This window comes from Hemitrygon akajei, chromosome 7, assembly GCF_048418815.1.
Source record: "Hemitrygon akajei chromosome 7, sHemAka1.3, whole genome shotgun sequence".
Lineage (NCBI taxonomy): Eukaryota > Metazoa > Chordata > Chondrichthyes > Myliobatiformes > Dasyatidae > Hemitrygon > Hemitrygon akajei.
Genome location: NC_133130.1, coordinates 106,635,567 through 106,663,353, shown reverse-complemented (window position 1 = coordinate 106,663,353; position 27,787 = coordinate 106,635,567). Strand labels below are relative to the sequence as shown.

General features: G+C 41.0%; 1 protein-coding gene across 6 annotated transcripts in view; it reads left to right on the top strand.

Annotated features, from left to right (window-relative positions):
• afdna (afadin, adherens junction formation factor a) overlaps positions 1-27,787 on the top strand; it is a 230,143-nt gene that overhangs the window by 153,524 nt on the left and 48,832 nt on the right. For all 6 annotated transcript variants that reach the window (XM_073051631.1, XM_073051634.1, XM_073051633.1 and 3 more), the window contains 4 exons: positions 13,136-13,236; positions 14,782-14,868; positions 21,233-21,298; positions 25,575-25,648. In XM_073051631.1, the coding sequence (XP_072907732.1) occupies positions 13,136-13,236; positions 14,782-14,868; positions 21,233-21,298; positions 25,575-25,648 (328 nt within the window). The remainder of the gene's footprint in view (positions 1-13,135; positions 13,237-14,781; positions 14,869-21,232; positions 21,299-25,574; positions 25,649-27,787) is intronic.

Genomic DNA, 27,787 nt, shown 5'->3' with positions numbered 1-27,787 from the left:
ATTATTTGCCACATACATATAATTTTTTTAATACTGCATTCTTTTAAAATGCTAAAATCAGTCAGAGGATATAGCTAAACATTTAGAAAAGGTGAATAAAATTACATATATTATGACAGTAAATTTTTTTGCGAGCTTGATTAAGGATATAACATGGAGAGATGATTGAAATATAACATGGAGAGATAATATGTACTGAATATGTACTGAATTAATATTTTAAAAGGCATTTGAGAAGGTGACACATGAGACTGCATTAATTAAAAGTTACTGGTAATGGAAATTTGGCTGTCACAGTTGGAATGAGTCCTTTTCAGACTGTAAGAGATTAAATGGAGTATTGTAAACATCATCACCATCAACACAGCAGCACCACAAGGCTGCATGCTTAGCCCCTGCTCTACTCGCTTTATATCAATGATTTGTGGCTAAGTACAACTTCAGTGCCAAACTTAAGTTTGCTGATGACACCAGTGGTGTTGGTCGATTTAATGGCTTATAGATAGATAGATAGATACTTTATTCATCCCCATGGGGAAATTCAACTTTTTTTCCAATGTCCCATACACTTGTTGTAGCAAAACTAATTACATACAATACTTAACTCAGTAAAAAATATGATATGCATCTAAATCACTATCTCAAAAAGCATTAATAATAGCTTTTAAAAAGTTCTTAAGTCCTGGCGGTAGAATTGTAAAGCCTAATGGCATTGGGGAGTATTGACCTCTTCATCCTGTCTGAGGAGCATTGCATCGATAGTAACCTGTCGCTGAAACTGCTTCTCTGTCTCTGAATGGTGCTATGTAGAGGATGTTCAGAGTTATCCATAATTGACCGTAGCCTACTCAGCGCCCTTCGCTCAGCTACCGATGTTAAACCCTCCAGTACTTTGCCCACGACAGAGCCCGCCTTCCTTACCAGCTTATTAAGACGTGAGGCGTCCCTCTTCTTAATGCTTCCTCCCCAACACGCCACCACAAAGAAGAGGGCGCTCTCCACAACTGACCTATAGAACATCTTCAGCATCTCACTACAGACGTTGAATGACGCCAACCTTCTTAGGAAGTACAGTCGACTCTTGTGCCTTCCTGCACAAGGCATCTGTGTTGGCAGTCCAGTCTAGCTTCTCGTCTAACTGTACTCCCAGATACTTGTAGGTCTTAACCTGCTCCACACATTCTCCATTAATGATCACTGGCTCCATATGAGGCCTAGATCTCCTAAAGTCCACCACCATCTCCTTGGTCTTGGTGATATTGAGATGCAGGTAGTTTGAGTTGCACCATATCACAAAGTCCTGTATCAGTTTCCTATACTCCTCCTCCTGTCCATTCCTGACACACCCCACTATGGCCGTGTCATCAGCGAACTTCTGCACATGGCAGGACTCCGAGTTATATTGGAAGTCTGATGTGTACAGGGTGAACAGGACCGGAGAGAGTACGGTTCCCTGCGGCGCCCCTGTGCTGCTGACCACCGTGTCAGACCTACAGTCTCCCAACCGCACATACTGAGGTCTATCTGTCAAGTAGTCCACTATCCAATCCACCATGTGAGAGTCTACTCCCATCTCCGTTAGTTTGTGCCTTAAGATCTTGGGCTGGATGGTGTTAAAGGCACTAGAGAAGTCAAGGAATGTAATCCTCACAGCACAACTGACCCCCTCTAGGTGAGAGAGTGATTTGTGCAGCAAATACGTGATAGCATCCTCCACTCCCACCTTCTCCTTATACGCAAACTGAAGAGGATCCTGGGCGTGCCTGGTTTGTGGCCTCAGATTCTGTATTATCAGCCGCTCCATGGTCTTCATAACGTGCGACGTCAAGGCAACAGGTCTGAAGTCATTCAACTCCTTTGGTTGTGGTTTCTTCGGTACCGGGACAATACAGGATGTTTTCCACTGTCTGGGTACTCTTCTCTGCTCCAGGCTCATGTTGAAGATGCGCTGTAGTGGTTCTCCCAGCTCAGTCGCACAGGCCCTCAGTAATCGTGGGGAAACTCCATCCGGTCCAGCCGCCTTGCTGGTACAGATCTTCCTCAGTTGACCTTCCACCTGTGCAGCCGTAATCCTGGGCGTGGGCAAGGTCTCCTGTGAGTGGCTATTTTCCTGTGAGGGAAGTAAGCCTGGTGTGGATTTCTGCGGTGAGGATGAGATTGAGCTGTCGAACCTGTTGAAGAAGTTGTTCAGCTGGTTCGCTTTCTCCACATCTCCACTTATGTTCGCCCCCCGCTTTGCACCGCATCCGGTGATGATCTTCATCCCATCCCACACCTCCTTCATGCTTTTTTTCTGCAGCTTTTGTTCTAGCTTCCTCCTATACTGCTCCTTTGCCCCCCTTATCTGTACTCTGAGTTCCTTCTGAACTCTTTTAAGCTCCAACCGATCACCATCTTTAAAGGCCCTCTTCTTCTGGTTTAGGAGGCCTTTGATGTGACTAGTGATCCAGGGCTTATTATTGGGATAGCAGCGAACAGTTCTAACAGGGACAACTGCATCCACACAAAAGTTAATATAGTCCGTTGTGCATTCAGTGACCTCCTCAACGCCCCCACAGAGCCCCCCTTGCAGTACATCCCAGTTAGTAGTACCGAAGCAGTCTCTCAGGGCCTGTTCAGCTTCAGGAGTCCACTTCCTAAAAGAGCGTGTGGTAGTGGGATGCCTCATCACAATTGATTTATATCTGGGCTGTAACAAAACCAGGTTGTGATCAGCTTTCCCCAATGAAGGCAGTGGGGATGCACTATATGCCTCCTCTACGTTTGCATACAGTAGGTCAATAGTCCTATTACCCCTGGTGTAGCAATCCACGTACTGGGAGAAAGCAGGTAGTGACTTGTCCAAAGTCACATGGTTGAAGTCCCCTGTAATTATCACCAGTGCCTCAGGGTGCTGTGTCGAACAGCTTCTCACTCAATGTTAGAAGAATCAAACAGTTGATTATTGACTACAGAACAAAGAAGACAGAGGTCCATGAGTTAGTCCTCATTAGGAGATTGGAGGTGGAGAGGATCAGTAACTTTTAATTTCTTCGTGTTACCATATCAAAGTTTTTGGCCTGGGACCACCACTTAAGAGTAAATGCCACCACAGAGAAGGTACAACAGTACCTCTACTTTCTTAAAAATTTGAGTAGGTTATGCATTTCTTCTAAAACTTGAATGTGCAGTTGAGAGTATCCTGACTGGTTACATCAGTCGTTTATGGAAGCACCAATGCCCAGAATAGAGGAGTCTGTAAGATGTGGTGGATATAGACCACATTTCCCACATGCAAAGTACCCCCCTCCCCCAAGCACATTTGCAAGGAGCACTACCATAAGAAAGTGGTATCCATCATCATGGACTCCCAGTATGCGGGTCAGGCTCACTTCTCGCTACTACCATTGGGCAGGAGGTACAGGTGCCTGTATCCCAAAGCACCAGGTTCAGGAACAGTTATTAACCTACAATCATCTCACTCGTGAACCAGCTTGGGTTACTTTCCCCACCTCAACACTGAACAGTCTCCACAACTCAGACTCACTTTCAAGAGCTCTACAAATCATGTTTTCGGTATTTTTTTTATTATTTGCATGATTTGTCTTTTGCACATTGGTTGTCTTATTTATGGTTTTCTGTAAATGTTGTATCTTATTTGCCTGTAAAATGCCTGCCATATACATATTTTGATAATTTACTTTAAACTTTAATCAGTTCTTGGCCCACAGTTGTTCACTATTTACATTAATGACTTGGAGGAAGGAGCAGTATGTAAAATTTCCAAATCTGCCAACAATACAAGGCTATACGATGTGGATACTTTGATTCTGCCACTGGATATAAATAGGTGGAGTAAGTGGGCATAAGATTGGCAAATAGTTTAATGTACAGAAATGAGATCTTTCTCTTTGGCTGATAGAATTCAAAATTAGATTATCAAATAGAACGAAACAGCAAGTGACATATAGCATTCCAGTCTTTTAGTATATGAGTCAAACAGAGGTAATGGCAGATTCAACAAGTAGTTAAGAAGGCATTCAGACAGACAGACATACTTTATTGATCCAGAGGGAAATTAGGTTTCGTTACAGTTGCACCAACCAAGAATAGTGTAGAAATATAGCAATATAAAACCATAAATAATTAAATAATAATAAGTAAATTATGCCAAGTGGAAATTAGTCCAGGACCAGCCTATTGGCTCAGGGTGTCTGACACTCCGAGGGAGGAGTTGTAAAGTTTGATGGCCACAGGCAGGAATGACTTCCTATGATGCTCAGTGTTGCATCTCAGTGGAATGAGTCTCTGGCTGAATATACTCCTGTGCCTAACCAGTACATTATGGAGTGGATGGGAGACATTGTCCAAGATGGCATGCAACTTGGACAGCATCCTCTTTTCAGACACCACCGTCGTGAGCCCAGTTCCACCCCCACAACATCACTGGCCTTACGAATGAGTTTGTTGATTCTGTTGGTGTCTGCTACCCTCAGCCTGCTGCCCCAGCACACAACAGCAAACATGATAGCACTGGCCACCACAGACTCGTAGAACATCCTCAGCATCGTCCGGCAGATAGTAAAGGACCTCAGTCTCCTCAGGAAATAGAGATGGCCCTGACCCTTGTAGACAGCCTCAGTGTTCTTTGACCAGTCCAGTTTATTGTCAATTCGTATCCCCAGGTATTTGTAATCCTCCACCATGACCACACTGACCCCTTGGATGGAAACAGGGGTCACCTCAGGTGACCTTAGCCCTCCTCAGGTCCACCACCAGCTCCTTAGTCTTTTTCACATTAAGCTGCAGATGATTCTGCTCACACCATGTGACAAAGTTTCCCACTGTAACCCTGTACTCAGCCTCATCTCCCTTGCTGATGCATCCAACTATGGCAGAGTCATCAGAAAACTTTTGAAGATGGCAAGACTCTGTGTGCAGTAGTTGAAGTCCGAGGTGTAGATGGTGAAGAGAAAGGGAGACAGGACGGTCCCCTGTGGAGCCCCAGTGCTGCTGACCACTCTGTCTGGCACACAGTGTTGCAAGCCCATGTACTGTGGTCTGCCAGTCAGGTAATCAATGATCCATGACACCAGGGAAGCATCCACCTGCATCACTGTCAGCTTCTCACCCAGCAGAGCAAGGCGGATGGTGTTGAACGCACTGGAGAAGTCAAAAAACATAACCCTCACAGTGCTCGCTAGCTTGTCCAGGTGGGCGTAGACATGGTTCAACAGGTAGACGATGGCATCCTCAACTCCTAGTCGGGACTGGTAGGCGAACTGGGAGGGGGTCTAAGTGTGGCCTAACCATAGGCTGGAGCTGCTCTAGAACAAGTCTCTCCAGGGTATTCATGATGTGGAAAGTCAGTGCCACCAGTCTGTAGTCATTGGAGCCACTGGGGCGCAGCGTCTTCGGTACAGGTTCGAGGCAGGATGAATTCCACAGCACAGGAACCCTCTGGAGACTCAGGCTCAGGTTGAAGACATGGTGAAGTACTCCGCATAGCTGGGGACCCTGGGGCTGTCACCATCCGGGCCTGCAGCCTTGGTTGGATGGAGATGTTTCAGCTGTCTTCTCACCTGTTCAGCTGTGAAGCCCACCGTTGTGGTTTCAGGTGGTCTTCATTGCAAAGGAGTTGGGGTTTAAAAATAGAGGTTTTCTTGCAATTGCACAGTGTTGGTGAGGCATCACTTGGAAAACTGTACAATTTGTTTCCCTTGCCTAATACAGTTACATTGAAGGCAATCCAAAGGTTTACCTTTGGATTTCTGTGATAATTTCTGTGATAAGCGGGTTGTTTAATCAAGAGAAGCTAGATAATTTGGGCATGTATTCTTTGGAGTTCAGAAAATTGAGAAGTGAATTTGTTCTACAAGTTCCTAAGACAAGGTTGATATTGGGATGTTGATGTAGAGAGTCTGAAACAAAATAAAGGAGAAGGCATATAATATAGCAAAAATTGGTAGGAAGCTAGAGGATTAGAAAGGTTTTAAAAATCAACAGAAGGCAACTTTTTTTTAAAAAAAAGCATTAAGGGGAGAAAAGATGAAATATGAAGGTAAGCTATCCAAAATTTAAAAATAGGATATCTAAAGTTTTCTTCAGATGCATAAAAAGTAAACTAGAGAGAGTGGATATTACTGTACTGGAAAATGACACTTCCATTAGAGTCATTAGGAGAGGTAGTACTGGGGGACAGTATTTTATCTCAATCTATACTGTGGAAGACACCAGCAGAATGTCAGAAATTAAAGTGTGTGTGGGGTCAGTAGTGAGTGTAGTTGCTACTACTGAGGAGAAGGTGCTTGGGGAGCTGAAAGGTCTACAGGTAGGTGAATCTAACTGATCCTATGACCTAGGGATCTGAAAGAGGTAGCTGAAGTGATTGTGGGGTTAGTAGTTGTCTTTTGAGAATCACTGGGTTATGGAATCATTCCAGAAGATTGAGAAATTGCAAATGTTATTTCAATCTTTAAGAAGGGAGGGAGGCAAGAGACAGGACAGGAAATTATAGGCTTGTCAGCCTGACATGGGATTGGGAAGATGTTGGAGTCTACTATTCAGAATGAAGTTTTGGGGTACTTTGAAGCACAGGATAAAATAAGTATTGTTTTCATAGGGGAAATCTTTCCTGACAAATCTGTTGGAATTCTTTGAGGAAATAACAGGTAGGATAGACATAGAGTCAATGGATGTTGTTTACTTGGACTTTCAGAAAGCCTTTGATTGGGTGCTACACGTGAGGCTACTAAACAAGATAAAAACCCATGGTATTACAGGAAAGATACTAGCATGGATAGAAATCGGCTGACTGACAGGAGGCAAAGATTGGGAATAAAGGGACCTTTACTGGTTGGCTGACAGCGACTAGTGATGTTCTGCAGGGGCTGGTGTTGAGCCCACTTCTTTTCATATATATGCAAGTGATTTGGGTAATGGAATTGATGGCTTTGTGGCCAGATTTGCAGATGATATAATGATAGATGGAGGAGTTGGTAGTGTTGAAGAAGCTGGGTGTCTGCAGAATGACAAACAGGTTAGGAGAATGGGTAAAGAAGTGGCAAATGGAATGCAGTGTAGGAAAGTGGTTATGCATTCAACCTGACGTAGATTGGCGATCACTTTCAGCACCTTTGCTCTAACCACAACAGGCACTAACCACAACAGGCAGGATTTCCTGATGGGCAACCATCTTAATTCCACTCCCCATCCCAATTCCAAAATGTTGGTCCATAGCTACCTCTACTGGTACAATGAAGCCACTCTTAAGCTGGAAGAACAACACCTCATATTCTGTCTGGGAGCCTCCAACCTGATGGTGTGAACATCAATTTCTCCAGCTTCCAGTAATTTTGGTCCTTCCCTCCTCTCTTTTTCCACTTCCCCATTGTGGCTCCCCTCTTGCCCCTGCTGTTTTTCCCACCTGCCTAATCATCTCCCTCTGGTGCCCCTCCTTTCCTTTTTCCTATGGTCCACTCTCTTCTGTCAGATTGACTAGCCTGATTCTCACTTCATTCCTCCTTCCCCCCCCCCCCCCCCAACCTACTGTACCTCTCATTTGGTTTCACCTGCCACCTTGTACTCATTCCCCCACCCCCATCCTATTTTGGCTTCGCCTTTTCTTTACAATCTTGATGAAGGGTATTAGCCTGAAAAATCAACTGGTTATTTCTTTCCGTGGATGCTGCTTGACCTTTTGGGTTCCTCTAGTATTTTTTGTGGATTTCCATCAGCTACACAACCTCTGGTGTTTGTAACTAGGTGGCTAAAATATCTAGAAATGTACGAAGCAGGGCATCAAGGGTAATTATTTGAGATTGCACCCAGTGTCACGTACTGCAGAGGGTGGGTTCTTGGAAAATTGAGATCTCTTATGTCATAGAGCTGATGTGTACAAAAGGGACAGGTTGCATTTGAACCAGGGAGGATCAAGTGTCCTTGCAGGGAAATTTGCTAGTGTTTAAACTAGATTGGCTGGGGCTGGGGTTGGGGGTGTGGGTATGAGGTTGTGAACAGGAGAAAGTCTAGAAATCATGATAGCCAGGGGCACAGTAAAAGTAGGGAAACTACATTTATTTCAACGTTCAAGCTTTAGTAGGTAAGACAGCAAACTTAAAGTGTGGTTTTGCTTGGAGGACTGCGATGTTATAGCCATAACAAAAACATGGCTAAGAGAAAGGCTAGACTGTCCGTTCAGTGTTCCAAGCATGGCAGAGATAAAGGTAAGGGAGGAGGGTGTGCAACCTTTTTGATTAGGGAGGATGTAACAATGGCACTGTATACGTTCTTGAGGGATTGTCTAGTGAGGCCATATAGATCAAATTTTGGAACAAGCGGAATGTCACTCTAGTGGGGCTATAGAATTAGATCTCTTAATAGTCGGCAGAGTCTTGAGTATTATAGAGAAACTGCTAATAATTGTAAGAATAATAGGGTTATATCAGTACTTTAGATTTTAATTTCACCATTTCAGGGAGGAATTTGTACAGGAGTGTTTCCTGAGTCTATAGATTGAGAGTCCTGCTCAGGAGGGTTCAATACGGGACGACATCTTAGAGAATGAGGCAGAGCAAGTAACTGACCTGGAGATCAGGAAGCACTTTGCCTCTAAGTGACAAGAATTCTGTTAATTTTAAGGTGGAATATGATGAGAGGAATATCCACAGGTTAGAGTCCTAAACTGGAGCAGGATTAATTTTGTGGGAATTAGACAGAGGTTGATTGGGAGAGCCTGTTTAAAGGGAAAGGAACGAATAGCAAGTGGGCGATTTTTAAAAGTGATATCAAAAGTCCAGGAGCAGCATGTTCCTTTTTAGGATGAAGAGTAAACCTGGCAAGTTTAACAGATCTTGGCTAACAAGAGATATTGAGGTTCTCAGCAAATAAAGGGAGGCATACACTCAGTTTAGAAGGAAATCCCTTTGACTATAAAGATAATAAGAATACTGTTAAGAGGGGAATCAGGAGAGCAAGAAGGTATGAAATGGATTTGGTAGGTAAGGTTAAGAAAAATACCAAGAGGTCTGTAGCTATTTGGAAATAAAATGGTGCCTAGGAAGAGGTCCCCTTGGAGATCTGCAGGACCAGCTATGTCTCAAACCATAGGGGATGGGTGTTTTAACTGGGTTCCCCCAGAGATCATGGTTGCTCCAGAGATGAGGGAAAAATAGTAAAGATGTTCTGAAGAAAATTTGTTATCAGAGAGGAGGTACTTGCAGTCTTATTGCCTGTTAAGGTATTTAAAGCACTCGGGCCTGCCTGAGTCTGTCCTTGGACTTTCAGAGGCCCTTGCGGAGAGGCCCCGTTAGCCACTGGTGAAGTTTCTGAAGACTGGAAGGTTGTTAATGTTGGTTTATTGTTTAAGAAGAGTAGCAAAACATCCCAGGTAACTACAGGTCTGTCAGCTTAAATCAGTCATAGAGAAGTACTGGAGGACAGGATCTGTCAGTATTTGGATAGACAGTTTGATTAAGAGGAGTCAGCATGGCTCTGTGTCTAAGTCGTGCTTGAAAACCTTTCAGGTTTTTTTAAAAAGTAAACAAAAAACTAGGTGACGGCAGGGAAGTGGATGTTGTCTATTTTGCCTTTATCAAGGCATTTGATAAGGTCCCACATGGAAGGCTGATCTGGAAGTTTAGGTCCCAAAGAATCCAGGGAGAACTGGCTAGGTGGATTTAAAATTGGCTTGGAGATAGGAAGCGGGGTTGTGGTTGAGCTTGTTTCTCAAATGGAGGTTGATGACTGGTGGTGTGCCATAAAGGTCAGCGTTGGGATCCTTGCTATTTTTTATTTATATAAATTATTTGGATGTGAATTTACTGTACAAGGTTTACAGATGACACAAAATTGGGTACTTTTGATAGCAAAGGAGGTTATAGGCTACAGGGAGATCTTGATCAGCTTGGGAAGTGAGTCGAGAAGTAGCAAATGTGGGCTGAATTTGTTGAAGGTGGCTGTGCAAGTAAACAGGATGATGGAAAAGGTGTTTAGCATGCTGGCCTTCATCAGTCAGGGCATTAAGTATGGGCCCATTATATTACAACTGTGTAAGTCGTTGGTGAGGTTGTGCACCCTTTTTAGAGGAATAATGTGATTAAACTGGAAAGAATACAGAGAAGATTGGAAAAATGTTGTCTGGACTGGAGGGCCCGAGTTATGTGGAGAGATTGACCAGGAACATCTTTATTCCTTGGAACATAGGAGAATGAGTGGTGACTTTATAGAGGTGTCTAAAATTATGAGAGGCGTAGATAAGGTGGAGTGTTAGTCTTTTCCCAGGGTACGGGAGACCAAAACTAGGAGCATTGCTTTAGGGTGATTGGAGAAGGATTTAAGAGAACTGAGGAGCAGCCTTTTCCACGCATTGTGCCAGAACTGATACTATTGTATCTGCTTCAACCACTTTTAAGATGTGCTTGGCGAGGTACATGAAGGGGTGGTTTCGAAGGATATGGGCTGAATGCAGGAAATTGGGACCAGCTGGGTGTTGGCATGGACTGGTTGGGCTGAAGGGCCTGAATCCATTCTGTATTGCTCCATGACTCTATGACTAAGCTCAGTCTCAAAATATGAAATCAGTCATTCAAGAATGTATTGTCAAGATTCCATTCTCTTAAACATTATTACGTTTTTGTATCCAGAAGAGTTATGAAGATTTAGTTACAATAATCTGTTACAATAATTCTTGGTGTCTAAATGTGAGAAGTTCAGTACTTGTTACTTCTGCCATCCTTGCCTATTCTGACCTAGTTGTTGTGTCAACCTCACTGATACGGATGACTTTTAAGAGTTTCCTTAGTTCTGCAGCAATTATGGATAAATAGCAAATGCTGATTTTTATCAGCAGTGGCCATGTTTTGTGAATGAATAAATTATTTAACATCTGTAGCAATAACCAAATTTTAACTGTACTGCTTACCTACTACAAAAATGCTTTTAATAAATCAAAGGTTCTAAACTGTCATTACTTCTAAATAAATGAAATGGGCATCTTAAGAGAGCATGTTGACTCTGGGTTAAAGAAAGACTCGGGAGGTGTTGGGGGGTGGTATTACATCAAACAAGTGTGCTTGAAATGCTGTTTTCCTAGTTTTAGTTCAAGAGAATCTCTAAGTGCTTATTTGCAAGATAACCTTATTTCACATCTGACTATTTAAATGATGGGAATGGGTGATCAAACTTAAGCAAAATACAATGCAAAATTATATTGTGTGACGCAAGACTAGGTCTTTCAAACAGATGAGACACAATCTACCACTGTTTATCAACAATACATATCCTGAGGATTTGTTCCATTAGTTTTTTTCTCCCACATTCATGATTTACCTATTAACTTCATGATAGGAGATTTTTCTATCAGTGAAGCTGGTAGCATACTAAATCTTTTCAAATATTATGGCTGGGTAAATGCAAAACACAAAGTTCTAAATGCAATTTTAGTCAAATTTTGCAAGGATGCTGCATTTTAATAATACGTTGGCAGAAATGTAGAATTCTGGTTGATTAATGAATATAACAAATGCACCAATATTCCTGCAACCAATACAGGTAAATATTTCAATTGTACTCATCTGTAGTTTTGCAGCTTAGTGGCAGGCATGTTTGGATAGGTAATATGTCACTTTATTTTCAGGAACTGAACAGCAAGTTGAGGCTTGAAACCACTTCCTAGGCATATAGTAGAAGCACTGTAATCATAGTTGCAAATTGATTTAAAACGTGTGTCTGTTCTGTGACAACAATAAATCTAGTACAGTGATGGTAAATATGATTCCTCTACTGCTCATCTTACTAAATGTAAAGAGACAAGATAATTATAAGTTATAAGACATTCCAAGTCAGAATATTGAGAGATAAAGGCAAATGCTACCAGTACGAGAGATGGGGGGATGTATTTTCACTTGTAACATCTTGTAAATATTTCTAGTTTATTTCAGTTATTCAGTATCTGCAATTTTCTGCTGTGCCCTAATCAGATCCTCCTCACTGGGAGATTCAAAGGGCTTCATATATTCTTGTGAAATCTGCCACTGAATTTTCCTCAATGTAATGTGTCTTGTTTAAACTGAGAGAGAATAAAATATGCATATGATCTAACTGAAAGATGTGTTAGACTGTTGGTGCAACACACGCAAAATGCTGGAGGAGCTCAGCAGGCCAGGCAGCATCTATGGAAAAAAAAAGTACAGTTGACGTTCCAGGTGGAAACCCTTCGGCAGGACTGGATAAAACAAAAAAGCTGAGGAACAGATTTAAAAGGTGGGGGGAAGGGAGAGAGAAACGTAGATTTGGGAGACCACTTTGCTGAGCATCTATGTCTGCCAGAACAAGCAGGATCTCCCAGTGGCCACCCGTTTTAGTTGCACTTCCCATTCCGATATGTCCATCCATGACCTCCATTGTCATGATGAGGCCACACTGAGGTTGGAGGAATAACACTGTATTCCATTTGGGTAGCCTTCAACCTGATGGTATGAACATGAATTTCTCAAACTTCTGGTATATGCCCCCCCCCCCCCCCCCCCCACCATTCCCATCCTCTTCCCCTCCCCCACCTCCCCCTTTCTTTCTTCCATGGCCTTCTGTCTCTTTTCACCAATCAACTTCCCAGCTCTTTACTTCCTCCTCCAGGTTTCACCTATCACCTGGTGTTTCTCTCTCCCCTCCTCCCACCATTTAAATCTACTTTTAGCTTTTTTTTCCTCCAGTCCTGCCAAAGGGCTTCGTCCTGAAACATTGACTGTACTTTTTTTCATAGATGCTGCCTGGCCTGCTGAGTTCCTCCAGCATTTTGTGTGTGTTGCTTGGATTTCCAGCATCTGCAGATTTATCTTGTTTGTGATTAAACAGTTGCTGTGCTGTTATCTGAAATTAGTGCTATCTCTTTAATAATTTACTCTTAAAATTATTCAATTAATTGAAACCATTTTCAACAAAAAAATCTTTAAGTTTAAAAATATAGTTTCTGTTAAAAATAAACAGTGAGTTTATTTACTGAAGGTCTTAACAGTCAAGTGGGAACCTCATTCCTCCTCTATCCCCTTTCCTACTCCAAAATTACTGTCTCACAATAGGCATCTATTTTGTAGTGCAGGCGTCTTTTTTTTTAATGCACAATAAGGCACCATCTGTTTAAATGTGTTCTTCCTTGCAGGCTATTGTAGGCTAACATCGCATTCACGATCACCAGGAACTTGGACAATTTATTTTGAAAGTGCTGACTTTGACCATTTTCCATCTGATACTACTGAGTTGGTAGGTTGGCTTGAATGATTAAATATTCTTTTGTATGACTATTGAAATGTATTTCAAAGGGATAGAGCAAGCTTAGAAGTAGTGTAAAGGTACATTTTCATTGTAGTTGTAATGAATGGAAGTGCACCTAAAAATACATTGTATGACTGAAGCATTTGATATTAACACTAAAACTACAATACATAAAGAAAATATTAAAACTTTATAGAGTGCAGGGAGGAATTGTAATCATACCATTGTCTTTTCTTATCCAATTTGAATCAGCAATGTGAATAAGTTAGAACATTAAAAGCCTGTAGATGGAAAAGTTTCATTCTTCCAAAGAAGTCATCATTTCCAACAAAAATGTTTTTATATCGTGTCCAAATGCATTTGTTTTATTAACTTTCATTACCTTTTTTAGAGTATGCATATGAGGTGCTTTTAAATATGCACAATAAATTTTACAATACCATACCACCTTGGACATCAGAAAAGGTGATTTTTTTTGAGTAGTGCTTTAATATTGTAAATATTTAAATGACTCTCCATTTTTTTGTATTTTTGTATATTTTTAATGGAAAACTTTTCCCTTTTTTTGTCACTACATAATCAAGTGTTTTAATATATTTGATATGAGCAGGTTTAAGAGTGGTCAAGTTTTATTTCTGAAACAATGTTAAATCTGTGGCTGTACAGTTAATAAGTTTTGCCGAATGTGTATTTTGGAACGTAATTATTCAACCTAATTTTCAGTGTATCTCCACAGCTGATACTTCATAAATATCTGTACTTTGTGATATTTCATCACTGGTTTAAGTTGCAACTAGCAGCAATCTATATGCGATTTAGCCACTGAACATTTTGTTTGTAATTAATGGATTTTTGATGAAATTGTATTAGTGTTTCCCTAGTTTGAACATTACTTTAAAAGGGTTGCAATTGCAACTTAAATTTATATTAATATGTGATGGGCACCCTTATAATTTGAGGCTGTGCCTTCTGGTCCTAAACTTCTCACTATAGAAACATCCTCTCCACATCCACTTCAATATTCAATAGGTTTCAATGAGATGCCCCCCCTCCCCGCCACCAGATGCTCTTCACACTTCCTCATTCTCGAAAACTTCCTCTAGACCTTCTCCAATGCCAGCACATCTTTTTTTAGATAAGGGGCCCAAAGCAGCTCTCAATACTCCCAAGAGGGGCCTGACCAATGTCTTATAAAGCCTCAGCATTTCCTCCTTGTCCCCTCAGAATGAATGCTAACATTGCTTTTGCCTTCCCTACCACCATCTCAACTTGCAAGTTAACCTTTAGGGATTTAAAAAGTAACAAGCCCAGGATATAGTGTGAATTTATAATTTCTATTAAAATCATGCAGTAATGATGCATGATGTTTGCTACTAATTAAATGTGATTTTTACACTTGATCAATTGTTTGTATTTAAGCTGAAAACAACCATTTTAGCAGCTGAATTAAAACAAGCTGTAAATCCCTTCCATTACTTGATGAAACGAAGATTGTTTACTAAATTTGCTTTATTCAGGATCCTTTTTTTACAGGTTGAGCCGAATCGTAAAGAGCCAGAAATAATTACAGTGACGCTAAAGAAGCAAAATGGAATGGGACTAAGCATTGTAGCAGCTAAGGTAAGCAAATTTGTTTAAAGTCATCTGAAAATGATATTACCAGTATGAAGGAAGGTCCCTCAAGCAGTCTCTCATCAGCAATATAATTTATTGAGGTGCATCCCAAAGTTTATTAGGTAATGTCTTTCATCAGTACCTCTATATCTGGTACTTTCTGAAGTGTATGACATTTGTGTACAATTAACGATTGCTTGTATGTATTGAACTAATGAGTGATCTTGCAACATACAAATTTTTAATACCTGGAATAAGTGTGAGACCTTAGGTTTTTTTTAAAAAGTACCAGGTTGTCAGTTATAACTAATTCAATAACAGTATAGAAACTTGTTTTCATTGTGAAATAAAGAAATAGGTTAATGGAAATCAGCATTTGAATTAGTTACTTAGGATTCTTTCATGGGAAGGTGCTGGCTGTCAATGTTATCTTCTACAGTAGACACAATCTGCTAGAAGAACTCAGTTCAGCATCAGTGGAGGAGAATAAACAGTCGACGTTTAAAGGCCAAACCCTTCATCAGTATGAATGGAGGTGGGGGGGGGGGGGGGGGGGAGCCAGAATAAGGTGGAAGGGGTAGTGAAGAAGGAAATACAAACTGATAGGTGAAACCAGGTGAGGGAGAAGATGAGTGGGGGAATTGGAAAATTGGAAGCTGGAACGTGATAGGTGGAAGAGGTAAAGGGCTAAAGAAGAAGGAATTTGATGGAGGACATTGAACCATGGAAGAATGGAAAGGAAGAGGGGCACCAGAGAAAGATGAGGGGCAGGTGGGGAGAAGAAGAGGTGTAAGGGTAATCTGAAAGAGAAAATGGAAAGTGAGAGGACAAGTGGGTGATAATTACTAAAAGTTGGAGAAATAAATATCCATACCATAAGACCCAGATGAAATATGAGGTATTGTTGCTCCAACCTATTGTAGCAGTAGAGGAGGCCCTGAACCAACAGATGGGAATGGGAAGCTAAATTGAAATCAATGGCCACTGGGAAATCCCACCTTTTGTGGCAGATGGAGTGAAAATGTTTGACGAAGTGGTCTCCTAGTCTATGTTGGGTTTCACCGATGAGGAGGCCACATTAGGAGCATGGGAGACTGTAGATGATCCCTGACAACTTACAGGTGAAGTGTCACCTCAGCTGAAAGAACTGTTGGGGGCCATGAATGGTATTAAGGGAGAAGATATAGGGGCAGGTCTAATACTTGTCCCACTTGCAGGGATAAGTGTCAGGGAGGGAGGCATAGACAAGGTGATCCCTATGGAAAATGGCGGGGGGGTGGATGATATGCTTAGTGGTAGGATTTTGTTGGAGGTGGTGGATGTTATAGAGAATAATGTGTTGGATATCTTATCAAAGTTGTGATGGTGAGTGAATGGGGTAAGTGGAGAAGATGCAGATAAGGGCAGTATTAATGGTGAAAAGGAATCCTTGTTCTTTGAAGAATGAGGACATCTCAGAAGTTGTAAAATGGAAAGTCTTATTCTGAGAAAAGATGCAGCAGAGGAGCTTGGAAAAGGGAATAGCAGTTTTACAAATGATAGGGTAGAAAGATGTATATTCAAGATAGCTGTGGAAGTCAGTATGTTTGTAAAATATGGTCTGTCTTTACAGATAGAAACAGAGATTGAGAACGAGGAGAAACAGAGATTGAGAACGAGGAGAAAAGAGTCAGAAATGGGTCAAGTAAATTTGAGGGAAGGGTGGAAGTTGGAGGCAAAGTTGATGCAATTCATGAGCTCAGCATGGATGCAGGAAACAGCACCAATGCAGTCATCATTGTAGTGGAGAAAGAGTTGGGGTACATTATCAGTGTAGACTTGGAACATGGACTGTTCCATGTGGCTGATGGAAAAAAGCAGGCATAGCTGGGGCCCATGGCTGTGGGTTTGATAGTGAGGTTGGGATTGGTGCTGAGAATGTGTAAGGGAGTGCATTCAGAGGGTGTGAGGTTTAAAAAGGAGAAAGGAATGCTGAAGTCAAGGCAGTTGATGTCTCATCCACAATTGTAGAAGAAATGAACCAGAGCAGGCAGAAGACCAGAGTGTGGCCTCCAAGAAGAAGAGGGCTGAAGACAGGAAAAGAGGGTCATTAGTGACGTGTGAGGAATGCTTGCCAAAAAAGTAGGCTCAGAGATGGAGGTGACAGAAGAACTCGGCATCATGCCAGATGTAGTATTCACTGAGGGGTGCAGGGGGATAAAAGTTAGATCCTTGCTGAGACAGAACATTTCCACTCAGATGGGAAGGTCAAAGAGATTAGTGTAGACCTGTAAGGGAGTAGAGTTGGGGTCAGGGAAGGATAGAGTGTTGGAGGAGTCAGAGGGGAGGTTTAGGGGGAAGTGGGGTGAGGAAAAGATATGGGGGCTCCAAGGAATAAAGGGTTCAGAAAATGAGAGGTAGTGGGGTGTCTGGGGTGTCTCATCGCCTCCTTAGATGGTGCCTGATTGGCTGAGTTTCTCCAGTATTTTGTCTTGTTTAAGATTTCCAGCATCTGCAAAACAACTTTGTTAATGTTCCAGTCTGAAATATACCCTCTGGCCATTTTATTAGGTACCCCTGTGCACCTCAATACAAATATCTAATCAGCCAATTGTGTTGCAGCAACTCAATGTGTAATAACTTGCAGACATCATCACTTAAAATCCAATCAATAAGCTTCAAGACCTTGACCCCAATACCTCCTAGTGTAATTGGATCCTTGATTTCTTCACTTGCAGACAGACATTAGTCAGTTCAGATTGGCAATATCTCCACAGTCTCCATTAGCACCACAAGGCTGTGTGCTCACGTCCCTTCTTAACTTGCTTTACATTTGACTGTGTAGCCAAGCACAGCTCCAATGCCATATTCAAGTTTTCTGATGACATCACTGCCATAGGTTGGATCAAAGATGGTGATGAATCAGTGTATGGGAGGGAGATTGAAAATTTGGCTGAGTGATGCCTTAACAACAACCTCTTACTCATTGTCAGCAACACCAAGGAACTCATTACTGACTTCAGGAGGAGGATACTAGAGAGCCTTGAGCCAGTCCTTAACAAAGGATCAGAGATGGAGAGGGTCAGCAACTTTAAGTTTCTCTGTGCTATTATTTCAGAGGACCTGTCCTGCCCAGCACGCAAGTACACATGGCAGCACCTCTACTTAGAAGTTTGTGAAGTTTAGGCATTACATCTAAAACCTTGACAGATTCTGTAGATGTGTAGTGGAGAGTATATTGACTGGCTGCAACATAGGCTGGTATGGAAACACCAATGCCGTTGAACAGAAAATCCTACATAGGGTAGTGGATATGGCCCAGTCCATCGTGGGTAAAGCCTTCCCACCATTGAGCACATCTACACAAAATGGTGTTGCAGGAAGGCTGCATCCATCATCAGGGACCCCATCCCAGAACAGCCTCTCTTCTCGCTGCTGCCATCGGGAAGAAGGTACAGGGACCTCACGACTCACCACCAGGTTCAGGAACAAATTACCCCTCAACTATGACTATTATGGTTATTATTCCACAAGAAAATGAATCTTAGAGTTGTATATAGTGATATATATGTACTTTCATAATAAATTTACTTTGAACATGCTCAAGAGGTTCAGCTGTTCAGACCAAATATCAGAATGGGGAAGCAATATGGTCTAAGTGACTTTGAACATGGAATGATTGTTGGTGCCAGGAGGGGTGAATTGAGTATCACAGAAACTGCCGATCTGGAGATTACACACAACAGTCTGAGTTTACAAAGAATGGTGCGGGAAAACATAACCCATCCAGTGTCAGTAGTTCAGTGAGTGAAGACACCTTGCTAATGAGAGAGGTCAAGCTGACAGGAAAATGACAGTAACTCAAATAACTACGCATTACAACAGTGGAGTGCAGAAGAGCAATTCTGAATATACAATATGTCAAACTTTGAAGTGGATGGGCTACAGCAGCAGACCACGCCAGGTTTCAGTCCTGTCAAAGAACAGGAACTGGGGTGCATTGGGCACAGGCTAACCAAAAGTGGACAGTTGAAGATTCGGTAAACATCACCTGGTCTGACAAATCTCAATTTCTGCTGTGCTTATATTTTAATATGATTGAGCATTGTTTAAATATCACAACCTTCCTGAGTATTGTTGCTGACCATATGCATCCCTTTTCGCCACTTCCAGCAGGATAATGCACTGTGTCACAAAGTATGCTTCATTTCAAGCTAGTTTCACAAACCTGATAATGAATTCAGTGTACTTCAATGATCTTCATTGTGATCAGATCTCAATCCAATAGAGCACCTTTGGGATGTTGTGGAATGGGAGATTTGCAGTGTGAATGTGCAGCCAACAAATCTGAGGCAACTGTGATGCTATCATGTCAACATGTATAACATCTCTAAGGAATTTTTCCAGCACCTTGTTGAATCCATGCCATGAAAAATTCAGGCTATTCTGGGAGCAAAGGTGGGGGGTTGGGGTTCCAACCCAGTAGTGTGAAGGAGTGCCTAATCAAGTGGCCACTTAGTCTATTTCAACAGCTAAGTAGCTATAAATTCAGTGAGAATCCATTGTACTGACCCAATGTAGTAATTATAATTATTACTGCCACTATTTTCATTCCCCATATCTTAAAAAAAAATGTTTTTATTTCATAACTTTGCCAAGCTCACTTCTGTGATTTTTCAGACTTCTCTAATCTTCATTTCTGACAGCATAAGCCTCTTTCTGACTAATGGTAACTGTGCACTCTAATGTTAGCCATATTTGGATCACAAATTTCTCACTAATGATATATGTTATTGAGAATTATGAAATCCATTTTAACACTTGCCATTTTATTTCCACTATCATCCCTTTTTGATCAAATTTCAATTTTATCTGTTTGGATATACACTTATATATACTATTAAACTTGTTCCTTTCTGCCTTAATGTCAAGGTAACATTTGTCAAGGTAACTCTGCTGCATAGCTGTGACTTTGTACTTTAAAGTTTTCCTCTTGTCCAAAACCTTCCAAACTCCTTCCCTGTTACTAATTTAAACCTGCCTTAATTTATCATCACAAGGCCCTAGTCTAAACAGATTGTTCTGATTCCCAGTGTTGGTGGCTGTCCATAAATCAAAATTGGTGTCTTGCTGGTTTTCAGATATGCATTTTTATAGTTGATTTTGACCCTTTAGCAATTTTCATGTGATTTGGATAACAGACTTAAAATTATAGTGAGGTTTATATTTTAATTTGATCCTAGCTCATAAAACTTCCTCTGAAAAATAAATATTTAGAATTCTGCCTTTATTGTTTGCAACAAGAGTCATAAAACTGAATCCTCTTCCTTTAATTTCATTTTTTTCCAACCTTAATACTGCTAACAATGTCAACCAGACAGGCAGGCACAACCTTTGATTGTACTTTTGATAAGTCTCTGATTGTACAACTTTGTCTACCCTGTTCCTGCTTACTTGCCCTATTTGAATAGCACCTAACAGTGAAACATTATGCTATGGTCAATTTAAGATCTTCTTCACTGTCTTTATTCTTGTTCTTAAAGTAGCAAGTACCTAGATTGTACTTGGTATTGAAGGCCAAAGGCCTCATGGCCACTAATCCAATTTCAAGTGAATGCTAAGCCTGTGGCTGTCACCTTACATTTGGTGCTGGTACTGTACACCACCTGCTCAATAGCCTTGTTTACAGATTTAATTGAAGTTTCATATACTCAGTATTGTTGTAAATTGATTTATCTAGTTGTAGGTAGTTGTCATAGGAAGTCATTCCTGCCTGTGGCCATCAAACTTTAGAACTCCTCCCTTGGAGGGTCAGACACCCTGAGCCAATAGGCTGGTCCTGGACTTATTTCCACTTTTCTTCTTCTTCTTCTTCTTCTTCTTCTTCTTCTTCTTCTCCTTCTTCTCCTTCTTCTTCTCCTCCTCCTCCTCCTCCTCCTCGTCCTCCTCGTCCTCGTCCTCGTCCTCCTCCTCCTCCTCCTCCACCTCCTCCACCTCCACCTCCACCTCCACCTCCACCTCCTCCTCATGGTTTTATATTGCTATATCTCTACACTATTCTTGGTTGGTGCAACTGTAATGAAACCCAATTTCCCTCGGGATCAATAAAGTATGTCTGTCTGTATTTGGAATCTATTAGTTGCTTTCTTTGATGCTTTTGTCACATGTTTAAGGACACCTTGTGTTACAAATTGGCTTTGTTATTCCTGCCATTTCCATTTACAGTAATTTCCTTGAAGTACTAAGAAGTTTATTCATTCACTCAGTCACAAGATTGAAACTAAACTGTGTCTTAAAAGTTACCCATTGTTTATTTCAATAAGTTCAGCCAGAATTAATTACTGGAAAATATTCATACTCTTTGATAATAAACTTCCTTCAATGTCTTCAGGGTGCAGGACAAGATAAATTGGGAATCTATGTTAAATCTGTTGTAAAAGGTGGAGCTGCTGACATGGTAAGAAGATTTTATTTTTTTCTGATTAATAAGAACTAATTTAAGTGCCATTGCACAGATAAATTCGAACAGCATTCCTAAGTGGAAAATTTCCTGCAATTTTGTGAGAAAAATATACATAATCCATGAAATTTTATTTTTGTACTTTCTGAATTGAACTCTTTGCCAGCCATTATGACATGGCATCCAAGATGCAGGAAATGCAGAATAATCTCCAGAGATCCCCAAATGAGAACTGGCAGAGCTGGGTCTGATTGAGAGAGATTTAGCATATTTATTCCTCTGGTTACTGAGTGACAATACTACCAGCTGTTTCCATCTATACTTCAGCAAATTTATTGCTTGGTTGAAGATGAGTTTCCAAGAGAACATAACGTACAATTTCATCAGCTTACTGGAGAAAATTGTCAAGGCTACTAAGGTGGTCTTGCATTTGGATTGTAATAATTGGAAGCTGAATACAGTGGCATGCAAAAGTTTGGGCACCCCTGGTCAAAATTTCTGTTATTGTGAAGAGCTAAGCAAGTAAAAGATGACCTGATTTCCAAAAGGCATGAAGTTAAAGATGATACATTTCTTTAATATTTTAAGCAAGATTACCTTTTTATTTCCATCATTTACAGTTTCAAAATAACAAAGGAAAAGGGCCCGAAGCAAAAGTTTCGGCACCCTGCATGGTCAGTACTTTGTAACACACCCTTTGCAAGTATCACAGCTTGTAAACGCTTCTGTAGCCAGCTAAGAGTCTTTCAATTCTTATTTGGGGGATTTTCGTCCATTCTTCCTTGCAAAAGTCTTCTAGTTCTGTGAGATTCTTGGGCTGTCTTGCATGCATTGTTCTTTTGAGGTCTATCCACAGATTTTCAATTATGTTTAGGTCAGGGGACTGTGAGGGCCATGGCAAAACCTTCAGCTTGCACCTCTTGATGTAGTCCATTGTGGATTTTGAGGTGTGTTTAGGATCATTATCCTGTTGTAGAAGCCATCCTCTCTTCATCTTCAGCTTTTTTACAGACGGTGTGAAGTTTGCTTCCAGAATTTGCTAGTATTTAATTGAATTCATTCTTCACTCTACCAGTAAAACGTTCCCCGTTTTAAGTTCCTTTAAACTTTTTGAAAGGAACATCCAAACAAGCCCGATGCATTTTGGAAACAAAACTGATTAAGTTAAAATAGAACGTTTTGGCCGCAATGAGCAAAGGTATGTTTGTAGAAAAAAGGGGGTACAGAATTTCATGAAAAGAACACCTCTCCAACTGTTAAGCATGGGGGCGGATCGATCATGCTTTGGGCTTGTGTTGCAGCCAGTAGCACGGGGAACATTTTACTGGTAGAGGGAAGAATGAATTCAATTAAATACCAGCAAATTCTGGAAGCAAACATCGCACCGTCTGTAAAAAAGCTGAAGGTGAAAAGAGCAAACACGAGGAAATCTGCAGATGTTGGAAATTCAAACAACAACACACACAAAATGCTGGTGGAACACAGCAGGCCAGGCAGCATCTATAGGGAGAAGCGCTGTCGACGTTTCGGGCCGAGACCCTTCGTCAGGACTAACCAAAAGGAAAGATAGTAAGAGATTTGTGTGTGAAGATGAAAAGAGGATGGCTTCTACAACAGGATAATGATCCTAAGTACACCTCAAAATCCACAGTGAACTACCGCAAGAGGTGCAAACTGAAGGTTTTGCCATGGTCCTCACAGTCCCTCGACCTAAACATAATTGAAAATCTGTGGATAGACCTCAAAAGAACAGTGCAAGCAAGACAGCCCAAGAATCTCACAGAACTAGAAGCCTTTTGCAAGGAAGAATGGGTGAAAATCCCCCAAACAAGAATTGAAAGACTCTTAGCTGGCTACAGAAAGCGTTTACAAGCTATGATACTTGCCAAAGGGTGTGTTACGAAGTACTGACCATGCAGGGTGCCGAAACTTTTGCTTCGGGCCCTTTTCCTTTTTTGTTATTTTGAAACTGTAAAAGATGGAAATAAAAAGGTAATCTTGCTTAAAATATTAAAGGAATGTGTCATCTTTAACTTCATGCCTTTTGGAAATCAGGCCATCTTTTACTCGCTTAGCTATTCACAGCAACAGAAATTTTGACCATGGGTGCCCAAACTTTTGCGTGCCTCTGTAGCTGGCATCTATTCAGTAGTTTAGTTCTGATCTGAAGGAAACCTGGTGGCGATCATTGTAGCAGCTCAATATACAGTATAAGAATGCTGTTAAAGTAATAATACAAATTAGCTTGACTCCTGAATTAACTAAATGTTATTTTTTTTTATTGAAAACCATTGCATGTTATGGAGCAAGCTGACAAAGTAGTGATGTATCCAGAGGATCCTCTTCAGTACTTAAATTGACCAAGTCTTTGTGAGGTCAGAAGAGGGTGTGTAGAGAAGTTTGTTTATAATATTAATGGTAAGACTCTTGGCAGTGTGGAGGGTCAGTGAGATCTTGGGAGACATTCAAAATGCTGCAGAGGTTTACAGTGTTGTTAAGAAGGTGTATGGTGTGTTGGTGAATTAATCAAAATTCATCAACCATGGGATTGAGTTCAGGAGCTGTGAAGTAATGTTACAGATATATAAGACCGTGGTCAGACTCACTTGGAGTACTGTGTTCAGTTCTGGTCACCTCACTACAGGGAGGATGTGGATACTATGGAGAGACTGCAGAGGAGATTTACAAGGATGTTGCTTGGATTGGAACCTTATGAGAATAGGTTGAGTGAACTTGGCCTTTTCTCCTTGGAGCAACAGAGGATGAGAGGTGACCTGATGACGGTGTATAAGATGATGAGAGGCATTGATCATGTGGATACCCAGAGGCTTTTTCCCATGGCTGAAATGGCTAACACAAGGGGACATAGTTTTAAGGTGCTTGGAAATAGGTACTGAGCAGATGTCGGGGTAAGTTTTTCACGCACACGGTGGGTGTGTGGAATTTCCCACCAGCAGCACTGGTGGAATCGGATACAATAGGGTCTTTTAAGAGCCTCTTAGATAGGTACGTAGAGCTTAGAAAAACAGAAGGCTTTGCACTAGGGAAATTCAAGGCAGTTTCTAGAGTAGGTTACGTGGTCGGCACAACATTGTGGGCCGAAGGGCCTGTAATGTGCTGTAGATTTCTGTGTTTTATGTTGACTGGTATATTTCTGAACTCTTATTAGACACATTTTAATTGACTAGGTCAATTAGAAATATTCACAAACAACAAGGCTTACTGTTAGCAGAAAAGGAGAAGGGCAAGATTGTTTGCTCTGATTTGCTCTACATTATTTATCTTCAAGACTGAAAATGCTACTTTGAATTAAGAATGGTCAAGTGATCAAAAATCAGTGTGATTAACTGGATTTGGTGCCAAAACCTAGTGAGATTGTGTAGGGTTCATTGCTTGGGCCCCAGTTCATAATCTGTAATCAGTGATTTGGATGAATAGGCCAGGAGTAATATGTTTAGCCTTGTTAATTATGTGAATTTTGGATGCTAGAGAGATGTGGAAAGGATATAGGGATTCTTTAAGGGGATAAAAGTAGGCTAATTGAATTGGTGAGGCCATGGCAATTACAACATAGAAATACAAAGTCATCAACTGGTTGAAACAAAATAGGTTAAGAAAGTGTCTTTAAGATAAGATAGAAGTGTTGGTGTTTATTGGAAACCAGAGTCATGAAAAGCTAATGTGCATTAAACAGTTGAGACAGTAGATGGTATGCTGATCTGTATTGCAAAAGGACTTGTAAAAGTAACAATGCTTTAATGCAATTACATAGGATCCTGGTGAGGCTGCACCTGCAATACCGTATTCAGGCCTAGTCTCCCTACCCAAAGAAGAACATTATACACCAAATGATGACTCGCAAAATTGGTTCCTATGATGGGGATTGCCCTTTGAGAGATTAAGCAGACTTGAATACAATTTCCACAGTACTTGGCAGGTTGACATAAAGTTGATGTTTCCTCTAACTTGAGTTTGTAGAACAGGGTCACAGACTCAAAAATAGGGATTGACCATTTAGGACAGATAATAAATATAATCATCCAGAGAGCAGTGAATCTTTGTTATTTCCTACCTAAGAGAGCTGTGATGGCTCAGTGACTAAATGTATTGAAGAGAAGACTGATGGATGTTTGTATATTAAAGGAATCAAAGGTTGGTATAGGGGTGTAACACTAGCATGAAAGATTGTTTCATATATGTGTTTTATCTGAAAGTTGCTGCAAAACTTTTATTTAATTCTATCCAAATCATAATACGTTACTTCTTTCTGCAGGATGGTCGTTTGGCAGCTGGAGATCAGTTACTTAGTGTTGATGGACGCAGTCTCGTAGGGCTTTCACAGGAAAGGTGAAGTACTTCCTTGCAATTTGCTTAAAGCATGATGAGCTCAACTCAAGTGTTAGTAACATGATCTTTGAGTCCAAATGTTCACACCCTCTTCACCTGCAATAAGAGTGTCATATGGGGAGGTAGTTTTTCTTGTACTAACTTCAAATATCTCCTGATGGTCCATTAATGTATTTAAAAAAAATCAAGGGTCAGTCTGGGGGCCGGGGGTGGAACTGCATGCTCTAAGTAGGAGAAGACAGCATAAACTTTTTTAATTGGTCAGTTGTATTATAACCATATAACAATTACAGCATGGAAACAGGCTATCTCGGCCCTTCTAGTCCATGCCAAACGCTTACTCTCACCTAGTCCCACCAACCTGCAGTCAGCCCATAACCCTCCATTTCTTTCCTGTCCATATACCTATCCAATTTTACTTTAAATGACAATATTGAACCTGCCTCTGCCACTTCTACCGGAAGCTCGTTCCACACAGCTACCACTCTTTGAGTAAAGAAATTCCCCCTCGTGTTACCCCTAAACTTCTGCCCCTTAACTCTCAACTCATGTCCTCTTGTTTGAATCTCCCCTACTCTCAATGGAAAAAGCCTATCAACGTCAACTCTATCTAATCATCCTCATAATTTTAAATACCTCTGTCAAGTCCCCCCTCAACCTTCTGCGCTCCAAAGAATAAAGACTTGACTTGTTCAACCTTTCTCTGTAACTTAGGTGCTGAAACCCAGGTAACATTCTAGTAAATCTCCTCTGTACTTTCTCTATTTTGTTGACATCATGCCTATAATTTGGTGACCAGAACTGTACACAATACTCCAAATTTGGCCTCACCAATGCCTTGTACAATTTTAACATTACATCCCAACTCCTATACTCAATGCTCTGATTTATAAAGGCCACCATACCAAAAGCTTTCTTCACCACCCTATCCATATGAGATTCCACCTTCAGGGAACTCTGCACCATTATTCCTAGATCACCCTGTTCTACTGCATTCTTCAATGCCCTACCATTTACCATGTATGTCCTATTTGGATTATTCCTACCGAAATGTAGCACCTCACACTTATCAGCATTAAACTCCATCTGCCATCTTTCAGCCCACTCTTCTAACTGGGCTAAATCTCTCTGCAAGCTTTGAAAATCTACTTCATTATCCACAATGCCACCTATCTTAGCATCATCTACATACTTACTAATCCAATTTACCACCACATCATCCAGATCATTAATGTATATGACAAACAACATTGGACCCAGTACAGATCCCTGAGGCACACCACTAGTCACCAGCCTCCAACCTGACAAACAGTTATCCACCACTACTCTCTTGACATCTCCCATTCAGCCACTGTTGAATCCATTTTACTACTTCAATATTAATACCTAACGATTGAACCTTCCTAACTAACCTTCTGTGTGGAACCATGTCAAAGGCCTTACTGAAGTCCACATAGACAACATCCACTGCTTTACCCTCGTCAACTTTCCTCGTAACCTCTTCAAAAAAATTCAATAAGATTTGTCAAACATGATCTTCCACGCACAAATCTATGTTGACTGTTCCTAATCAGACCCTGTCCAACCAGATAATTATATATACCATTCCTAAGAATATTTCCCATTAATTTATCCACCACTGACGTCAAACTTACAGGCCTATAATTGCTAGGTTTACTCTTAGAACGCTTTTTAAACAATGGAACAGCATGAGCAATACGCCAATCCTCCGGCACCATCCCTGTTTCTAATGACATTTGAAGTATTTTTGTCAGAGCCCCTGCTATTTCTACATCAACTTCCCTCAAGGTCCTAGGGAATATCCTGTCAGGACCCAGAGATTTATCCACTTTTATATTCCTTACAAGTGCCAGCACTTCCTCCTCTTTAATCGTCATAGTTTCCATAACTTCCCTACTTGTTTCCCATAGCTTACACAATTCAATATCCTTATCCTTAGTGAATACCAAAGCAAATAAATTGTTCAAAATCTCCCCCATCTCTTTTGGCTCCACACATAGCTGTCCACTCTGATTCTCTAAGGGACCAATTTTATCCCTCACTATCCTTTTGCTATTAATATAGCTGTAGAAACCCTTTGGATTTACTTTCACCTTACTTGCCAAAGCAACCTTGTAT